The sequence below is a fragment of the Heterocephalus glaber genome, unplaced genomic scaffold (assembly GCF_053883595.1).
Source record: "Heterocephalus glaber isolate CG9 unplaced genomic scaffold, H.glaber_assembly_v1.0 deba00001608, whole genome shotgun sequence".
Taxonomy (NCBI): Eukaryota; Metazoa; Chordata; class Mammalia; order Rodentia; family Bathyergidae; genus Heterocephalus; species Heterocephalus glaber.
In genome coordinates, this window is record NW_028258379.1 from 32,845,029 (window position 1) to 32,865,579 (window position 20,551).

At 36.9% G+C, this 20,551-nt stretch overlaps 1 protein-coding gene and 1 pseudogene across 4 annotated transcripts in view; both read left to right on the forward strand.

The window, feature by feature from the left end:
• Trip11 (thyroid hormone receptor interactor 11) overlaps positions 1-20,551 on the forward strand; it is an 80,575-nt gene that overhangs the window by 29,785 nt on the left and 30,239 nt on the right. For 3 of the 4 annotated variants that reach the window (XM_087195507.1, XM_004837014.4, XM_087195509.1), the window contains exons 10-15: positions 2,458-2,670; positions 3,169-6,165; positions 10,524-10,664; positions 11,200-11,393; positions 15,077-15,240; positions 16,589-16,692. In XM_087195507.1, the coding sequence (XP_087051633.1) occupies positions 2,458-2,670; positions 3,169-6,165; positions 10,524-10,664; positions 11,200-11,393; positions 15,077-15,240; positions 16,589-16,692 (3,813 nt within the window). The remainder of the gene's footprint in view (positions 1-2,457; positions 2,671-3,168; positions 6,166-10,523; positions 10,665-11,199; positions 11,394-15,076; positions 15,241-16,588; positions 16,693-20,551) is intronic. The other variant, XM_087195508.1, reaches the window with a different exon arrangement.
• Positions 6,177-9,357, forward strand: LOC106007716 (isobutyryl-CoA dehydrogenase, mitochondrial pseudogene; annotated as a pseudogene).

The following is a 20,551-nucleotide window of genomic DNA, read 5'->3' on the forward strand; positions in this document are numbered from 1 at the left end:
TTGTAGCTTTATCACAGGATAAAGCTGATCACACTGACACTTGTCAGGCCAGGTTGAAGTAAGTCCCTGGGCAAGGTTCAGAGTATGAGAGGCTGACCGGAGTATACATGTACAGATAAGCCATGAGGCACACAGATATGAGTAGAAAAGATAGCTGAAGCCCTTGTCTTGGTTCCCGTGAAGTCCTGTATGTAGTAGCATACACAGGTGGGTCTGGAGGTCTGGAGCGTAGGTGCTGCTACCATGCCCCAGGGTGTATCTGTCATGGCAGACAGCAGTTTCTTATTGGTGAGGGGCAAAGATGGCTAGTGGGAGAGGGGTAAAGATGGATAGTTGTGTGTGTGGGGGCAGCAAGGGTGGAATAGGATTCTACAGTGGTATTCTAGTCTGGGATAATTCTTTTATCTACGACAGGTGCTTAAATACAGAACAATTAAAAGCTGGTATTAAGTTAAAAGCCGGTATTAAGTTAAAAGCCATTGTTTCAAAGGATTAATTTAAATCCTTAACTTTTATATAGTAATACATATTTACTCATATATGTATTCAGTTGTACCTGCAGAAGAATGGAGACTAGTACAGTTAGAGTATCCTGTACACCCCCGTTGCTTGATCACTTTCCCAGAGACAGTCTCTTACCAATTTCTGGTTTGTCTTTCTACACTATATAAGTGCATGGTATGATTATTCCTATAAATTGCTTTAAAGAAGTACAAATGTCAGCATACTGTATGTACATATTGCTCTTATATACCCTAACATTTTATTTTCAGCATTTTTCCATATTAATATATAGACAGCATTTAAGCGACAAAATCCTTAGTTTTGTGCAGTGCCCTATACATTCTAGAGTATTTGACAGCACTGTTTTTGTCCACTAAAGGCCAGTAGTGTCTCCCGGTCATTTTTTATTACTATCTTATATGAGTCTCTTTGGGTTCTGTTCCCATTGTATTCTGCTCTTTATCTAACTGGCTTAGGTGTACTTCGTAATTTGCAGAACTTTCTGCATATATCTGATAGGTCCTACAACCTTTCCATGATATTTTTGATTCTTTTTTTCCTTTGTTTTTTATTAATGTGCTTGTGATACATAATAAATTCATCATGGGGAATTGATACATATACTTGTTGCATTTTGATCCTTTTAGCTTCTCCTTTTCCTCCCTCCTCTTATTTTTGGATTCTGTAGCTCTTTCTGATAGCTCTTTCTTTTGTCTTTTAATGTTTATTATTAGTCCATTGTAACTCTTCCTGAATTACATCTATCATAGACTTACTTACTGATTAAGAATGCCAAAAGTATATGTATTTTTCAGAGCCTTCTGAGAAAAACCTTTGTGGTTCCCTTAATGAACATATAACTTTAGAGAATGTTATTTCCATCTTTCAAATGTAATTCAGAACAAACTTTTGAGTTAAAAGAAAACGAGAATTTTGGTGCAGATGTTCTAATACAGTTTTTCTTGATCTCTTTTATAAGGCATTATTAGGTTATTAGAATTTGAGATTCTTGAAGTAAATTACGTAGAAGTTTGATTTTTAAAAAAATCTTTATCAATGAAAGAAGGCTTTATAGTGATCTATACTTTATCATGAATATCATAATCAAATGTTGAAATAATGTTCAAACACAGAGAACTGTCCCACTTCTGGGAATTTGGAGAAAAACATTAAATATAAACACTAAGTAATAGACTCTGAGCTGCATGTAGAGATCCACGTTTGGAATGTCATGTCTGAGAAAGGAGAGCCGAGTCTGAGCTCAGTTAGAAGGCAAAGGAAGGATGGAAGGCAGCTTCTTGCATCAAGAGAAGTTTTCATGTTCTGACAGAAGCAATTAATAAGATAAATTTCTTTGGTAAGGGAAAAGCCTTTTATTTTCTAATTAGAGAAGATTGAGTTTAGAGTGAATGAGTATTGATTTTGTATTTTTATTTAAACTGTTGCTGTTGGTTAGTGGATGCTGGAGAGAGTTGGAAGTGATGAAAACTGGGAGAGTTTTGAGCTTCCTGAAAAGTCTGTGTGGTGGGGGTGGGTAGAAGGGGAGCAGGAGTGTGAGTGGCACAGGACATGCCCTCCAGTGGAAAAGTCTTGTGTGAAGAAGCTGGAGCGAGACGGTAAACAGTTGTCACACCTTATCTCAAGTCATAGAAATGTTTTCACTGGAAGCTGCAAGTATAACTGAACATGAATGAAGACTGTGATTTGTTGTATTTTACATATATCATTACTTTGGTATTATTCAATAATGTTTCCAAAATTCAGGGTTTTTTTTTCTGGTACCGGGGATTCAACTCAGGACCTTGTGCTTGCAAGGCAGGCGCCCGAACCACTGAGCTAAATCCCCAGCCCTCAATAATGTTTCCAATACAGAGCTTTAAAAATGGACCCCTAAAGTTCATTTGGTGTATGTTTAATCTTCTGGTGTCTCTTTTTCCTCCTTGATTATTGAAGGAAGAGCTTCAGATATCACTCTCAAAACTGAACAATGAATATGAAGTAATTAAGAGTACAGCTGTGAAAGACATGAATTTGGATTCAGAATTACACAACTTACAACTTACGTTGGCAACAAAGGAACAGGAACTAAATGAGAGTATCAGTGAAAAAGAAATGCTGATAGCTGAGTTAGAAGAATTAGACAAACAGAACCAAGAAGCTACAAAGGTAACAAACACAGCATTAATGACAGTGAGGTCTAAGGCAGACAGTGTAGTCGGTGGACTGCACAGTGATTGACATGCAGAAATGTTACATGTAATTTAATTGTGTGATTTCATTAGTAGTTTGGTTCATTGATGTTCTAGTCAGAGAGATTAACACACTTTGTGCCGTGTTTCGGTACAGCTGTATTTACCGAAGTAGGCAGTGAGCCTGATTTGGTCTGTGGGCTTTAGTTTGTTAATTCCTGCCCTGGTGTTTAAGAGTTGAAATTATATAACATCTATTATTTACTTTCTTTGGTTTTAAATTCTTATTGCTAAAATGATTAGATGGACTGGCAATATCTATAAATAATTTTGTAATGTTGCAAAAGAAAGTTATTTTTAGAGGATTAGAAATATCTGAGGGTTAGTCTTGTGAATGAAATTTTACAAAATGGTCTTTCAGCACTAAAAGGAAAAAATGTTGCAAAATTACCATGCAAATTAATTTTTCTTTCAGCATATGATTTTGATAAAAGATCAACTATCAAAACAACAAAGTGAAGGAGATGGCATCATAAAGAAACTGAAACAAGAGCTAGGTGATGAAAAAAAGAGAAGTCATCAGCTAGAGGATGACAAAATGAACATCATTTGGGAGTTAGACCTGCAGAAAGAAAAGTTAGCTCAAAGTGAACTGGTTCTAAATGATTTGCATTTAACCAAGAAAAAGCTTGAAGATGAAGTAGCAGATTTAGTAGATCAACTAAGCAAAGCAAAGAAAAATAATGTAAATATCCAGAAGGAGAACTTTCAACTCAAGGAACACATAAGACAAAATGAAGAGGAACTGTCTAGAGTCAGGAGTGAGCTAACTCAGTCTCTTAATCAAGCCTCGAAGAGTTATTTCAAAGATGACTTACTTAAAGAAAGGGAAGGTGAAGTGAGAAACTTACAGCAGAATCTTTCAGAAATAAAACAGCTCAATGAAAATTTAAAGAAAGTTGCTTTTGATCTCAAAATGGAAAATGAAAAGTTGGTTTTAGAATGTGAAGATGTCCGACATCAGTTGGAAGAATCTATTGCTAGTCATAATCAAATTTCTCAGGAAAGAAATACTATTGTAGAGACTCTAAAAAGGGAAAAGGGACAAGTAGAAGCAGAAAGGGAAAAGGGACAGATAGAAGCAGAAAGGAGTTTTTCAGAAGAAGCAAACAAGTATAAGCAAACCACTGAGGAGCTGTCAAATGCAAGTAATACCTCTGCCTTACAATTGGAACATGAGCATTTACTTAAATTCAGTCGAGAGAAAGACTTTGAAATAGCAGGGCTTAAAAAGAAAATGGAGCAAATGGCTAATGATCATAAAGAAACAAAGGAAATTTTGTCATCTAGTTTAGAAAAGCAGAGGCAGCTGACACAAGTCATAAGTGAGAAAGATATTTTTATTGATAAACTTAAAGAAGAAAGTTCAAAGCTACAGGAGGAATTAGATACATGTTCTCAAACCTTAAGAAAAAATGAAATTTTAAGGCAGACCATCGAAGAAAAGGACAGAAGTCTTGGATCTATGAAAGAAGAAAACAATCATTTGCAAGAAGAACTGGAACGACTCAGGGAACAGCAGAGTCGAGCTCTGCCTGTGGCTGAGCCTAAAACCCTCGAAAGTGTCACTGAACTAGAATGTGAGGTATCTCAGCTGAACATAATGAAAGATCATCTAGAAGAGGAGATTAAACATCATCTCAAGATAATTGAAGATCAAAACCAGAGTAAGATGAAACTACTTCAATCTCTGCAGGAGCAGAAGAAGGAAATGGATGAGTTTAGATACCAACATGAGCAGATGAACGTCACACATACCCAGCTTTGTTTAGAAAAGGATGAAGAAATTAAGAATTTACAAAAAACAATCAAACAAATAAAATCCCAGTTGCATGAAGAAAGACAAGTTATTCAAACAGAAAATTCTGATATTTTTCAAGATAGTAAGGTTCAGAGTCTTAACATAGAAAATGGAAGTGAAAAGCATGACTTATCTAAAGCTGAAACTGAGAGATTAGTGAAAGGAATAAAAGAACGAGAGCTGGAGATTAAACTTCTAAATGAAAAGAATGTATCTTTAACTAAACAGATTGATCAGCTGTCCAAAGATGAGGTTGGCAAACTCACTCAGATTATCCAGCAGAAAGACTTGGAGATACAAGCTCTTCACGCTAGAATTTCTTCAGCTTCCTACACCCAGGATGTTCAACAGCAGTTGCAGGCTTACAATATGGAAAGAGAACAAGTATTTGCTGTTTTAAATGAGAAGACAAGGGAAAATAGCCATCTAAAAACTGAATATCACAAAATGATAGATATCATCGCCGCCAAAGAAGCAGCCCTCACTAAGTTGCAAGATGAAAATAAGAAACTGTCCACTAGATTTGAAAGCAGTGGCCAAGAAATGTTTAGAGAAACTGTTCAGAATTTATCACGTATCATTCGAGAAAAAGACATTGAAATAGATGCACTAAGTCAGAAATGTGAGACTTTACTGGCTGTTTTACAGACTTCCAGCACTGGTAATGAGGGAGGTGTTAATAGTAACCAGTTTGAGGAGCTCCTGCAGGAACGTGATAAGTTAAAACAGCAAGTCAAGAAAATGGAAGAGTGGAAACAGCAGGTGATGACCACAGTGCAGAATCTGCAACACGAGTCTGCCCAGCTTCAAGAAGAACTTCATCAGCTTCAGGCACAAGTTTTGGTGGACAGTGATACTAACTCAAAGTTACAAGTGGACTACACTGGCCTGATCCAAAGTTATGAGCAGAATGAAACCAAACTAAAAAATTTTGGGCAGGAATTAGCACAAGTTCAGCATAGTATAGGTCAGCTCTGCAATACAAAGGACCTTCTTTTAGGAAAGCTTGATAGTATTTCACCTCATCTCTCTTCTGGCTTACTTAGGGCAAGTATGTCTGCTCTATCAAGTGAGTCTTCTCAGTCACTTCAACTAGAGTTAGAAAAGCTAAGAAAATCACTGCAGGAAAAAGATGTAACAATTAGAACTCTCCAGGAAAATAATCACAGATTGTCTGATTCAGTTCCAACCACCTCAGAGCAAGAAATGAAAGAATACGAACAAACTGATTCAGAAATTAAGCAGCTAAAAGAGAAACAAGAGGTTTTACAGAACTTACTTAAGGAAAAAGACCTCTTAATCAAAGCCAAAAGTGATCAGTTACTTTCTTCAAATGAAAATTTCACTAACAAAGTGAATGAAAATGAGCTTTTGAGGCAAGCAGTAACAAATCTGAAGGAGAGAGTATTAATTTTAGAACTGGAAATTGCTAAACTAAAAGTGGAAAATGAAAAAATAGTAGAAACATCCAGGGCAAAAGAAACAGAATACCAAGCATTACAAGAGACTAACATGAAGTTTTCTATGATGCTTCGAGAAAAAGAATTTGAATGCCATTCAATGAAAGAGAAAGCTCTTGCTTTTGAGCAGCTGTTGAAAGAAAAAGAACAGGTATGTTCTGGATGGAGTTTATAGAAGGGTGTGTGGTTCTTCAATATTGTATTACTTGAGGATAATGTAAACTAAATATTTTCTTCCAGTTTTCTCTATAGAATTTAAGGACATCTTTAGACCATACAGGTTGAGCATCCCCAATCCAAAATCTAAAAAATTTAAGTGCTGATATAGATTTTAGACTTTCAGATTAGGATAGCCAACCAGTAAAGTCTAATGAAATATTTCAAAATGTAAAAAAATATGAAATTGAAGATATTTTTGGTGCCAAGCATTTTGGATAAAAAATAGTCTGTATTTTGACAATATTATCTTTCTTTTTTTAGGGAGGCATGTATGTTCTTAAATGATTTTCAAATCTATTTAATTTCTCAAGTATTCTTTGTAATATGAAAAAAAGTTAACTGAAAACTTGGGAAAATAATTGTACTCCCTATCCAAGAGTGTGCCGTGAGATATGTGAAGGACCATACAGTTTTGCCTTTTGATTTCATTGATTTGTCCGGGGGGGGTTCATTATGTGTGTGTGTGTGTGTGTATTTATATATATTTGTATATATATATTTGTGTATATATGTGTGTGGGTATGTATTTGTGTATATATTATATATATAGTCTTCTTTTTTAAAAGCTAGTCTCTTGCCATGTTGCCTAGGCTGGCCCTGAACTCCTGGGGCAAGTTATCCTCCTGGCCTTACTTTTGCAGTGAAGGGTTATTTTTTCTGCTCTTGTTAATATGTGGGATGCATTCAGGATACATTTTCATTACTGTCTAGCTAGATATTATTCCAGACTTACTTTTGCTAAATGGTTGCCAAATGTTCTTTTAAAATATGCTGCACTATGATGTGTTTTCCCCTTTTCCCTTCTGCTGGCCCCTTAACAGTGTTACTTTCCCTAACAGTTATGCTACTTGAGAGTGGACACACACACACAAGATTAAACACATTTCATTCATGATTTGGGGATTTGTGAACACTTTATTGTATGGAGTAATTTGGGAAGATTTTTATTTTGGGGGTTCTGTTTAAGATATTTCTAGGGCCCAGTGTGGTGGTGCACACTTGTAATCCCAGTACTTAGGAGGCTGAGGCAGAAAAATCATCATGACTTTGAGGCCAATTTGTGCTACATAATGAGTTCAAGGCCAGCCTAAACAACATAGTGAGACCCTGTCTCGAAATCACATCAAAACAAAAACATTTTTAATAACTAGACATGGAGATACACACCTGTAACCTCAGAATTCTGAGAGGCTGAGGCAGGAGGATCAAAATTTCAAGACCAGCCTTGGCAACTCAGCAGTTTACTGAGACCCTGTCTCAATGAAAGGGATAGAGATGTGGCTCAGTGCAGAGGTCCTGTTCAATCCCCAGGGCTGAAAATAAACATTCTAATAAGCCCTTTATTTTAGAATTGTTTTATATTTGTAGAAGAGTTGCAAAGATTACAGAGAGTTCTCACATAGCTCACACCCAGTTTATCTTATTCTTAGCATCTTGTATCACTATAATATATTTGTCAGAGGAGTGAATCAATCATGAGGCATTATTATTTACTAAAGTTCACACTTTATTCAAATTCTTTAACTTTTACCAAATGTTTTCTTCCTCGCTGCCATCCAGGTTTCCACTTGATATTTAGATGTTGCACCTCCCTAGGCTCCTCAAGATGTTGTACCTCCTTAGGCTTCTCCTTAGATCCTCTGACATTGTCTGAGCCTTTCCTTGTTTTTGTGACTTTGACATAGTTAACTATATATATGTGTGTGTGTGTGTGTGTGTGTGTGTGTATATATCCCCCCCCCCCCAGTACCAGGGATCAAACTCATGACCTTGCGCTTGCGAGGCAGGTGTGGAGCCACTGAGCTAAATCCCTGGCCCAGTTAACTATATTTTAAAATAAGTTAATGAAGAGAATGTCTTTTAAAAAATATATTTAAACGGTGGGCATGGTGGCACATACCTGTAATCCCAGCCCTCAGGAGGCTGAGGCAGGAGGATTGCCACAAGTTTTATGCCAGTCTGGACTACATAGTGAGACCCTGTCACAAAAACAAACATATATTTTAGTTGTGGGGCAGGACACCCAGGAGCAGGTCCTGGCCAGTGCCACAGAGCCTGAGGAAGTGCAGAAGCGGGGGCAGTTGATGCAGATTCAGGCACCTTGAGGTTCACCTTGGCTGCCTGTGCCCAGGCCCATGATCAGTCCTGGGCCTCATGCATCAGTGGAACTGTTCCCTGTGGAAGAGATGCGGAAGGCAACCCAGCTGGGTTTGGGGAGGTTTGGTGGGTCTGGACTGTCATCTTTGAAGCCTTGGCTACAGGCTGTACCAGCACCACAGCCTCCTACATAAGCATCCACTACATGTGTACCTGTGTGATTGCTAGCTTTGCAACTGGGGAACAGACACATAAAATTTTGCCCACAGCTCTGTACCGTGGAGAAATTTGCCTCCTACTGCCTCACTGAACCAGGAAGTGGGAGTATTACTGCATCTCTTTTGACCTCTGCTGAACAATAATGAGATTGTTACATCCTCAGTGGCTCCAAGGCCTTCATCAGCAGGGACAGTGAATCAGACATCTGCATAGTCATGTGCTGAACCAGAGGACCAGACCCCAAAGGTGTCTCATGCATAGTTGTTGAGAAAGGGGCCCCTGGCCTCAGCTTTGGCCAGAAGCAAAAAAGATGGGGTGGAACTCATAGACAATCTGAGCTGCAATCTTTGAAGACTGTGTTGTTCCTGTGGCCAACAGAATTGGAAGAGAGGGGTACTGCAGGGTGGATCAGCATTGCTTCGTGTCCCTTGAGGATGCTCGTGCTTCACTCATCCTGACCTGAGACCATTTCAAGCAGTTTGGAGTGTGGCTGGCCAGGAGCCCATAGCTGCAATTCCAATGGGCAGGCAAGGCATTGAGGCTGGTGGCTGCACAGCTGGTAATCTGCGCTGTAGCAGTGGCTCTGCAAGAGGAGTGGGAAGATGCAATGGCCCTGGGCTCCATGGCCAAGCTGTTTGCTGCAGAGGAAATCTTTGCTACCTGCAACCAGGCTCTACAAATTCACAGGGGCTGTGACTATCTGAAAGATTATGCTGTTCAACTGTGCATGTGAGACTCGAGGTCCACCAAATTCTGTAAGACAGCAAGCAATGAAGTGATGATGCTGATCTCTTGAAGCCTGTTTTAGGAGTAGCACCCGTGCTTGGTTTCTGGCATGGTGTTCAATATGTAGCTTCAGTTAAGAGTTGGGTGGCTCCATGTGGGCTCCTGGGTTCCAAATGAATCATGAATTAGATTGAAGGGCTGAGCTCTTCTAGGCTAGAACCTGCACTGTGTGTTGGCAGCAGTATTGGCTTCAGACTGGAGCAGAGTCCTCAGTAGAACTGGAAGAGTTGCCCTGATAAGAAATGCCATAAGAAGACCTAGCATCTCATTTTCCTAATGCTGGAAAAACAGCCACTGACTGTTCAGAACCAGAGTCATGTCTTGGGCCCTCATTGTCTTGATTTGTCTTAATTTTGCTGGTTTACTGGATTCCTCTCTTTGTAGCAGCTTGGGTACTTCCACTGAGAGTTTTCCTGGTTATAAAGCAAAGGTGAGGGGAATGAGAATGCCCTCCTGTCTCTCACTGTTCTCTGTATGCAGCGTTAGTATATCTGAACAGCAATACCTCTGATTATAAGTCATGGTAAAATGAGTGGGAAAATTCCTAAGCCTTGATTTAGAGTGCATCTCCACTTCTGGACTACCTGAACATCAAGGGCTGAGATTATGTGGAAATTTGAATATTTGATGTTTTTCTTTCTGAGAAGGCAATGGTCCAAGAATGGTATCCTAGGTTTTTATGACCCTCCTTGATAAGTACTTTGAGTATATTTTCTGAGTTTCTGTTTCCTTTTTTGAAGTTTTCTTTTTAAATATTTTTAAATGTTACATTAAGAAATCTACACCTTTTTGTACTGTCAAGAAAAAGTATTTTACTTTAAAGCTAAAGGCATTTTTTAAAAAAATTTTTTTATTGGTACATTTTAAGTACACAATACATTTACATTTCTCATTGGGAACTTGTACCTTTACATGATGTATCTTGGTTCTTATTTTTTCCCCATTCCCAGCCCTCCCTTCATCCCCTCCACCCTTCCCTATTTACAAAGACTGTTTCCATTTTTCCCACTTCTCATAATTTTTCCTTTCCCTTCTTTCCTTTTCCCTGCCCCTCCCACTACCCCTACCCCTTTGGACCTTTTCTTCCTATTTTGCATTATCAATTATTCATTCTAATCATTGGTACATTTTAGGTATACAATATAATGACATTCATCATTGGAAATTGAAGGCATTTCTTTCCAATAGGGCAAGACTGGGGAGTTAAATCAGCTTTTAAATACAGTCAAAGGAATGCAGGAGAAGATGGTTACATTTCAACAGGAGAGAGACCAAGTCACACTGTCCCTGAAACAGAAACAAATGGAAAACAATGCCCTACAGAATGAGGTATATTTTCACTTTGAAGGAACAGTGAATCAAACAATAAATTTAATAACTTTTAAGTAGGATAACTGAAAGGCTGTCAATTAAAACAAATTCATCTCTTTGTTCACTTTTCATCTTCTAATGTGCTGTAATAAGATTTGACTCCACAGGATGCATTTCATTTGTTCTCAGAAGTGAAAATCATGACATATTCTTGATAAAAGAAAAAATTCTCACCCATACCGTATGAAAAAAACTGAGGTTTTACGGAAAGAGTAGTTGGTCACAATAGAGCTGAGGACTTTTATATAATTCCATTTTATTCATACAGCAAGTGAGGTCTTACAAAGTAACACATGCAGATGAATATTCAAGATTATTTCAGGAGAACTTGTTCCTAGGATAAATATATCTTGTGAAATATTAGTATACAATTAATAAACTTCAATAATGGGAAAAAATTTGAGAATACAGTGGTTTGCAGTGGCAGGGGGCGGGAGTGTAGTGATGAGGGACCATTGTGTAGAAGAAAAATAAAGAGATGTCTTCTACCTAGGTTCAACACTTACGTGACAAAGAATTACGGTTAAACCAGGAGCTAGAGAGATTGCGTAACCATCTTTTAGAATCAGAAGATTCTTATACCCGGGAAGCTTTGGCTGCAGAAGATAGAGAGGCCAAACTAAGAAAGAAAGTCACAGTATTGGAGGAAAAGCTAGTTTCATCCTCTAATGCAATGGAAAATGCAAGGTAACTTTTTCATTTTTGCATTAACTTTTATCTGAATGCATCTTGAGTATCAGAGTCAGTTGGCATTTTTTGTATTTTAGCTCATTTTCACAACATTCTTTGTCTCCGTTTTACAATGAAGGAATTGAAGGTAAAGAGATTTAAAGCCCTGACTGAACTTAGGCACACGTACTCTGTGTGGGAGTTTCTCACTTGATCCTGTGACTCTTAAGAAGATCTCGCCTTCAGACTGTGCCCCTTCAGCACTATCCTAGTAAATCAGCACTTGCCCTTTTAGGAAATAGTCTGAAGTTCAGCTCATTTAACACATTCATGATGGGGCTGTAATTCATATGTCTCACTGCTGGGTAGTTCTCAACCGCTGGTGGTACGTGCATGACTGCCCCATCAGATGGCATGGGACAGGCAAGCATGACCACTGCTGATTCAGGCCAGTGGGAATGTGATTATAAGTTATGTCCAGCTCCCAAAGAACTAACTTAATTTACATCATTTATTTTTTATCAGATGATTTAAGGTTGAACTAGATAGAAGGAGAGGGTAGGACAGTGGCAGGGTGAGGACCTCGGTCAGGATGAACAATTAAGTTTGGATTTATTAGAACTTTTGAGTGACCAAGACTGCATTTTATAATTTTATTTCTCTCTCTCTCTCTCAAAAAAAAAGATTTTACTTTTGTTTTTTAAAGTTCTTTGTAACAAAAATGTATTTTCTACTTCTGGAAAATCATATAAACTAAGACAATATAAAACAGTCTCACCTCTCCAAGATAATCCTTTTTTATTCATTATACTTGTATATATATACATTATGTATCTTTTTAAAATCCAAAATAGATGATACTGTGAATATTGTTTTATAACGCTTTTCTATCAGTAGTATGAGTATCAGCATACATTAAGCCGTATAACTCTGCAATAAAATATTCCTAAATAGCATACAATTATTTGGGCTTCACATAATTTCTTTAACCTAGTCATTTGTTATTGGGCAATTAGAGTGTTTCAACTTTTCTGAATCACTGATAGCTGTCATGTTACCCTGAGACTTATACTTTTTTGTAGAGGACAGATTATTTCCTTTGTGTAAATTTTTAGCCACAGAACTTCAGGGTCAAGTGGTAATTTAAAACTCTTGAGATTGTACTGCCAAATTAGTTTTCAGAAAAATATTGACTGTATTTTGATTAGAGGTATGTACATCTTTTTGTTTTTTTCTGTGTATGATGCTGAGGGAACTATAAGGAGATAGTAGATATCTGTCTGCAGAGAAGTTATTTGCAGTTGAGCCAGTATTTCTAAGGAGAGTCCTTCCCACCACTTTGTAGGCTATATTACTGTACTTTCTGACTCAGAATGAAAATTTGTTTGATACAAAAATTAAAACATTGAGTGATGATTCGTATATATGCTTTACTTTGGCAGAAATGCCAGATATCCTCAGGTTGTCACATTATACATCATAATTCTTCCTTGCAATTTTCAGGCCTTTATTTTCTCTAAAACAGTTGCTAGTCACTGTCTCTTTCATTTCCCCTTCTTAATAACTTCCTTAAGTAACTTTAACTTTCCTTAAGTAGAGCTATGACCTTGTAACTCCCTTCTTTTCAAAAATCAATCTTCTATAATTTGGTCCCAGGTTACCTTCTACGTTAGCTTTATTTCCACATCTAGGCAAACTGTATTACACAGCTTCTTATAGATACTGTTTCCATATTTTTCTTCTACCTTTCTTTTCATATCCCTTCTTTTACCTGAGTAATAGGCCTGGTCCCTGACAGTTTTCCTGTGAATCTCACCTACCCTTTAAGTTCCATTTGTTTTTCCAAGGGTATTTTATTTTCCCCATTCCTCATATCCAGAATTAAACCCTGTTGTGATATCTTTCTTTTGAACTTGCATAATCTTTTTTTAAAATTTATATATTAATTGGTACATTTTAGGTATACAATACATTTACATTTATCATTGGGTGTTTGTACCTGAACATGATGTATCTGAGTTCTTATTTTTTTCCCCATTACCTATGCGCCCTTCACCCCCACCACCCTTCCCTATTTACATAGACTTTGTTTCCATTTTTTTTTTTCTTTCTCATAATTTTTCCTTTCCTTTCTTCCCTTTCCCCTTCCTTGCATCATCTTTGATAGGGCACTTATATTTTACTTTAGGCTACAGATAATTATTGACCTAGTTTATATTGTCTGCTGTCCAATAAAATGCAAGCTCACTAAGGTGTAGGAATGATGCTATTCATTTTATAACCTTCCCACAGGATATATTACAAATAGTACAGTAAAAATTTGTTAGATGAGAACAAATCTGGAAACCAGACTGTGTTGTTTGGGGCCCTTAATATTAACACTTGCTACTTATTAACTTTTTGAGTGCTTTCATAGGTCAGTTTATCCCTACAATCATGCTTTGATTTGCTAACCAACAAAATTGGATAAAACCCAGGCACACTTAGGGTCAAAGATCAGGTCCTCTATCGATTTACAGCTCTTTACTGAAGAGAGTGCTTTTGGGTGAAGTGTCTTTGGCGTGCACTGATCCTAATGTGCATTAGTGGGCTGAGTTAGAATTTAGGTAGATAGTAAATACCCATGAAGATCTTTGCAATATTTTCAATGTAATCATTACAGTACATTAAGGATGTATACCAGTGACCATAAACCTATATAAATAAATCACTTAGGGATCTCTGGATTATTATTTAGAGTAGTGGGAGGGTTTATTGTATTTGATATGGGCAGAAAGAAATAATAGTAAAAGATAAGCAGAGCAGTTCATCAATGGGGTAGCCTTTGGAAAGTTGGGAGTTCATTATGATTACAGGTGTCAAAAGTGAGGGGGTGTCACGGACTCCATTCCTTATTATTCTGGAAACTGATAAAATGACTTCAAAGACCATTACAACTTAAAATTTTATGCTAAATTATATCTGAGAGTTTTAACCTGGAAAGGTGAAAGTTGCAGTTTGTGAATTTTTCTTTTGCTGATGTTCTTGGTTAGCCAAATTCCTAGGCTTTAAAAGGATGAGCAGTTGTTGAAAGTCACTTGCACAGGAGAGATGATTGAATTAAAAGAAACAACAAAGATCAGAGGAAATTTTTGAGTTTCTTTGAGATCTAACTTGAACTTAATGCAATAAAATAGAAAGAAGGTAAAATCAGTAGAGACAGACAGTTGAATATTAATAGCCAGAGCAAGGAGGAGTTGTTATATACTAGAGATGGAGTTTCAATGTGAGAAGATAGGAAAAACTCTAGAGATGGATGGTACTGATGATTGTGCAACATGAATGTATTTAGTGTTTCTGACATGGCTACCTGAAAATGGTTAAGTTATAAATTTTAAGTTCTATTTTACCACAATAAAAAGAAATGTAGGGAAGAGGGAAGGTGTTTTTGTCTTGTTAGAAGCATCTCTAGCCAGATGTGGTGGCACACGCCTGTAATCCCAACACTCAGGAGTCTGAGACAGAAGAATTGTCCTAAGTTTGAAGCCAGGCCAGGAGAAGTAGCCAGACCCTGTCTCAAAAATCAAACCAAAAAAGTATCCCTAAAATGCTTGAAATCTAACTTGAATTTTAATTTAACACAGTAAGATGCAAAGGAAGTGATCTTATAAAAGTACTTTAGTAAGTAGAATCAGTTTGACTCTGACTTTTTTTTTTTTAAGTCATCAAGCCAGTGTGCAGGTAGAGTCATTGCAGGAACAGTTGAACATGGTCTCCAAGCAGAGGGATGAAACTGCACTGCAGCTTTCTGTCTCTCAGGAACAAGTAAAGCAATATGCTATGTCATTAGCCAACCTGCAGATGGTTCTAGAGCACTTCCAACAAGGTAAGTTGTATGGATTTCTTTCAGTGAAGAAAATCATAGTAATTGGTAATTTTGCCTTTTTATATCCTGATTTACACTAAGTATAGGGAAATCTTTGAGAGGTTCTCACTTGTAGAAAGGAAAGGTAAATAGCCATCAAGTTAATTTAGACTACTTTTACATTTAAGACTGGAGAATATAAACTATCTCATTACTGTTAAGTAAAAAATTGAGGGTAATGGTGAAAAAAAGTAATCAAGTGGTAAAGAGGGGAATACAAAGAAGAGTGAGATAGGGCAGGGATTTAGCTCAGTGGTTTCGCCACCTGCTGCGCAAGCGCAAGGACCCGAGTTTGATCCCCAGTACCAAAAAAAAAAGAGTGAGATGTTACATAGAAAATAATTGATTTCTTCAGAGATTCAACCCTATTCAGTATTAATCAGTAATTGAAATATTTATTAAATTAACTATTCATCTGTACTTTGATAACCACTTTTTTTTTTGGTGGTACTAGGGCTTGAACCCAAGGGGAGCACTGTGCTATACCCCCAGCCCATTTTATTTTATTTTGAGGCAGTGTCTCACTACAGTAACCCGGGCTAGTGTCAAACTTGTGATCCTCCTACTTCAGCCCTTGAACAGCTGGAATTATAGGTGTGTGCCATGGTGCCTGCTGGCCTACATTTTCAAGTTACTCCAAATTACATTTTGGGGGATACAGAAACAATATTCAGTGCAGTTTTGCCCTGAGCACCAAATATGCTTTTTCACATTCTACTACCTATGTTTAGATTTATCTCCTTCAGATCATTCACCCATTTACTCATACATTCAGTATTGTTTATTCACTTATGTACTCATACAAACAGTATTGTTTATTCAGTAAGTATTGACAGTGGATCAATGCTAATTGCATAGAGGATATGAGGATGACGAAGTAACTAACAGGTTTATAGTTTTGTACCTAAGTAAAATGTTATATTTGTACCTCTGTGTCCCTTCAGGTTACTTACGTGGTTGAAATTTTGAATTTTAAATATAAGAAATCTCTAGGTTTACTTTATAGTATCATTGTGAAAATGCATATACATACAGGTGGTATGGTACTGAGGCTGCAGAGAAAACGTTGCCAAAGAGGAAACATTTGAGTGGAGCAATGAAGGGAGGGAAGAACCTGCCACATAGACAACTTGAAGAAGAGTTTAGGAGAGGAAACAGTGATCTCATTACTCCAGCACTTACGTGGTCACTGTAACATTTCCTTTTTTGAAAAGCTTGGACTTTTTTGTTGAATTTTTAAAATATTGGGTGGTTTAAAATTCGAGTTTTATCATATGGTTGCAAAATATTAACATAACTTTCTTTTTAGAGGAAAAAGCTATGTATTCTGCTGAATTAGAAAAGCAAAAACAACTTATAGCTGAATGGAAGAAAAAGGCAGAACATCTAGAAGGAAAGGTATTATCTTTACAGGTATGCTGATAGTTTTCTCTTACATATTTTACTATTCAGTAATTGCTTTACATGTTGTTTGAGTTGGCTCTGTGTATCTAGCCCTCTGCTGGGCAGAACAGTGAACAAAATTCTAGGGATTTCCTTGGGCGACTTAAAACTTTGAGTAGACATTGTGCATGTGAGATGAAAAGACATTGATTTTTTTTAGCACATATGGGAATTTCAAATAATGTATATTATCCAATTATGTGTATTATCTCCTTTGCAGCATCATCTTTTAAAAAATTTTTCTCTATTATTATGCTATATTCCATACATGCAAAAAATTACATATATGGTATAAATAAACTTCTGTTCCAGCCAGTTCAGTGTTTCTGTTTTAATATTTAAATCTTTAATCCATTTCTATTTTAGTTTACTGCATGTTGAGAGATATAGGTCTAGTTCTAATCTTTGGCAAGTTGAAACCCAGTTTTTCCAGCACCATTTATTGAAGACGCTGTCTTTCCTCCAGTGAGGGTGTTTGGCTCCTTTGTCAAAGATGAAGTGGCTGAGTATGTCTGTAGTTGTTTCTGCATCTTCTGATCTGTTCCACTGGTCCTTGGGTCTGTTTCTTTGCCAATACCATACTGTTTTTATCACAGTAGCTTTGTAGTATAGTTTCAAGTTGAGGGTTATGGTACCACCTACCTTGTCTTTATTGTCTAGAATTGCTTTTGCTATTCTAGGTCTCTTCTTGTTCTAAATGAATTTTTGGATTGTTTTCTCACAGTCCATGAAGTATGCTGCTGGAATTTCAATTGGGATTGCATTGAATCTATATAGCAGTTTTGGAAGTAGGGACATTTTCACTATATTGATTCTTCCTACCCAGGAGCGAGGGATGTCTTTCCATTTTCTGCTATCATCTTCAATCTCTTTTCAGAGTGCTATAGTTTTCAGAGAAGAGATCTGTGATTTCTTAGGTTTATTCCTAGGTATTTCAATTTTTTGGATACTATTGTGAAATGAATTGTTTGCCCTATTTCTGTCTCAGTGAGTCTGTTGTTCATATAGAGGAAAGCCATTGATTTTTGTGTGTTGACCTTGTATCCAGCTACTTTACTGAATTTGGTTATTAAGTCTAGAAGACTTTTGGTGGAGTTCTTGGAGTCTTCTATATGGAGTATCATGTCATCTGCAAATAATGACAGTTTGACTTCTTCATTTCCTATGCTTATTCCTTTTATTTCTTTCTCTTGTCTAACTGCTGTGGCTAATGTTTCCATGACTATATTGACCAGGAGTGGTGATAGTGGACATCCTTGTCTTGTTCCTGATTTTAGTGTGAAGGATTTCAGTCTTTGACCATTTAGCTGTTGGTTTTTCATAGATCGTTTTTATCAGATTGAGGTAGAGACCCTCTATTCCAATTTTTTGTAGGGTTTTTATCATAAATGCATGTTGGATTTCATCAAATGCTTTTTCTGCATCTATGGAGATGATCATATGGTTTTTGTCCTTGGCTCTATTGATAATAGTGTATTACATTGATTTGCATATGTTGAACCATCCCTGCATCCCTGGGATGAATCCCACTTGGTCAGGGTGTATGATCTTCTTGATGATCTTCTGCATTCTATTTGCCAATATCTTATTAAGGATTTTTGCATCTATGTTCATTAGTGAGATTGGCCTATAGTTCTCTTTTTCAGTTGGGCCTTTCTCTGCTTTAGGGGTCAAGGTGATGCTTGCTTCCAGGAATGAATTTGGGAGTATTGCTTCCCTGTCAGTTTCATTGAAGAGTTTAAACAGTAGTGGCAGTAGTCCCTCTCTAAATGTCTTGTAGAATTCAGCAGTGAAGCCATCAGGACCTGGGCTTTTCAAAGTTGGTAAGTTTTTAATTACGTTTTCAATTTCATCGATTGATATTTGGTCATTTAGAATTTTTAGGTCTTCTTGGTTCAACTTTGGTAATTCATACATATCTAGGAATCTGTCCATTTCTTCTCGTTTGCCATCTTATTGGCGTATAGGTTCTTGAAGTAGGTATTGATGATCCTCTGGATTTCTGCTGGTTCTGTTGTAATTTCACCCTTTTCATTCCTAATTGCATGGATTTGGGCCTTTTCTTTCCTTTTTCTTATAAGATTGGCTAAGGATTTGTCAATTTTCTTTTTTCTTTTGAAGAACCAATTCATTACTTCATTAATTTTTTTGTATCATTCTCGTAGTCTCCATTGCATTGATTTCTGCTCTGATGTCTATAATTTCCTCCCTTGTATGAGCTTTGGGTTTGTGCTCCTCTTCTTTTTCTAGAAGCTTGAGGTTCAGCATTCGGTTGTTTAATTGGGCTTGCTCTGTTTTCCAAATATGAGTATTCACTGCTATGAATTTCCCTCATGAGACAGCTTTCATTGTGTCACATAGATACCAATATGTTGTATTGTCATTGTCATTTAATTATAGGAACTCTCTTATTTCTTCTTTAATTTCCTCTGTGACTCATTGGTTATTCAGAAGTGTGTTGTTCAATTTCCATGTGTTTATGAAATTCTTGTCGTTTGTTTTGCTACTGATCTCCAATTTCATCATATTATGGTCTGATTATATACAGGGAATAACTTCATTTCCTTTGCATTTACTTAAACATGTTTTATGAGTGAGTATATGGTCTATTTTGAACAGTGGCCCATGTGCAACTGAAAAGAATGTGTATTCTGATTTTGTGGGGTGGAACAGTTTGTCAACATCTGTTAAGTTCATTTGTTCAAGAGTTAGATTGAGTCCTAGTATTTTGTTTTTATTTTTTGTATAATTGATCTATTTGTATCAATGAGGTGTTGAGATCCCCCACTACAATTGTGTTAGAGCTTATTTCATTTTACATGTCTGTTAGTATTTGTTTTATATAGTTGGGCACACTAGTGTTTAGTGCATATATATTTATGATTGTCATATCTTCCTGTTGGATTGTTCCCTTTACAAGATGTAGTGTCCTTCTTTGTCTCTCTTAATCAGTGTTGGTTTGAAATCCACTTGATCTGCAAAGAGGATAGCTACTCCTGCTTTTTTTCACGTTCCTGTCACATGGAGTATTGTTTTCCACCCATTAACTTTCAGTCTATGAGTTTCTTTTTGAATTAAGTGTGTTTCTTATATGTAGCATATTGTTGGGTCTTGCTTCTTGACCCCTTTGCCAGTCTATTTCTTTTGATTGATGAAATGAAACCGTTAACGCTGATGGTTATAACTGATACATATTGACTTCTCATTGTCATGACTTTTTGTTTTTGTTGAATTCTCCCTGTTTGTGTTTAATTTCCTGTTGTGCCCAATGAATTCATTCTGCTGGGTGTCCTGGGGTTGTGATCCTCATTGTCTTTTCCTAGGATATTGTCTAAAAGTTTTTGGAGTGCTGATTTGGTATTCATGAAGTTCCTAAGGTGCTCTTTGTCATGAAAGTATCTTATTTCTCCAACACTGTTGAAAGATAGTTTTGCAGGGTACATCAACCTGGGTTGGAGGTTGTTTTCTCTTAGGGCTTGAAATACATCACTCCAAGCTCTTCTTGCCTTGAGAGTTTGTGCTGAGAAGTCTGCTGTGATCCTGATGGGCTTTCCTTTGTATGTGATTTGTTTCTTTTCTCTAACTGCTTATAGAATTTTCTTCTTCTGTTGGGTTTCTGGAATCTTAGGTATTATATGCCTATGTGTAGATTTTTTTTTTTTTATCATGGCTATTTGGAGTCCTTTATGCCTCACTTATCTGTATGTTAAGTTCTTTTCCCTTACTTGGGATGTTTTCTGCCATTACTTCTGTGAACAGTTTTTTATGTCATCTGCACTCTCTCCTGTTTCTTCATTGGCTCCGATTAGTCTTATGTTATTCTTCTTTG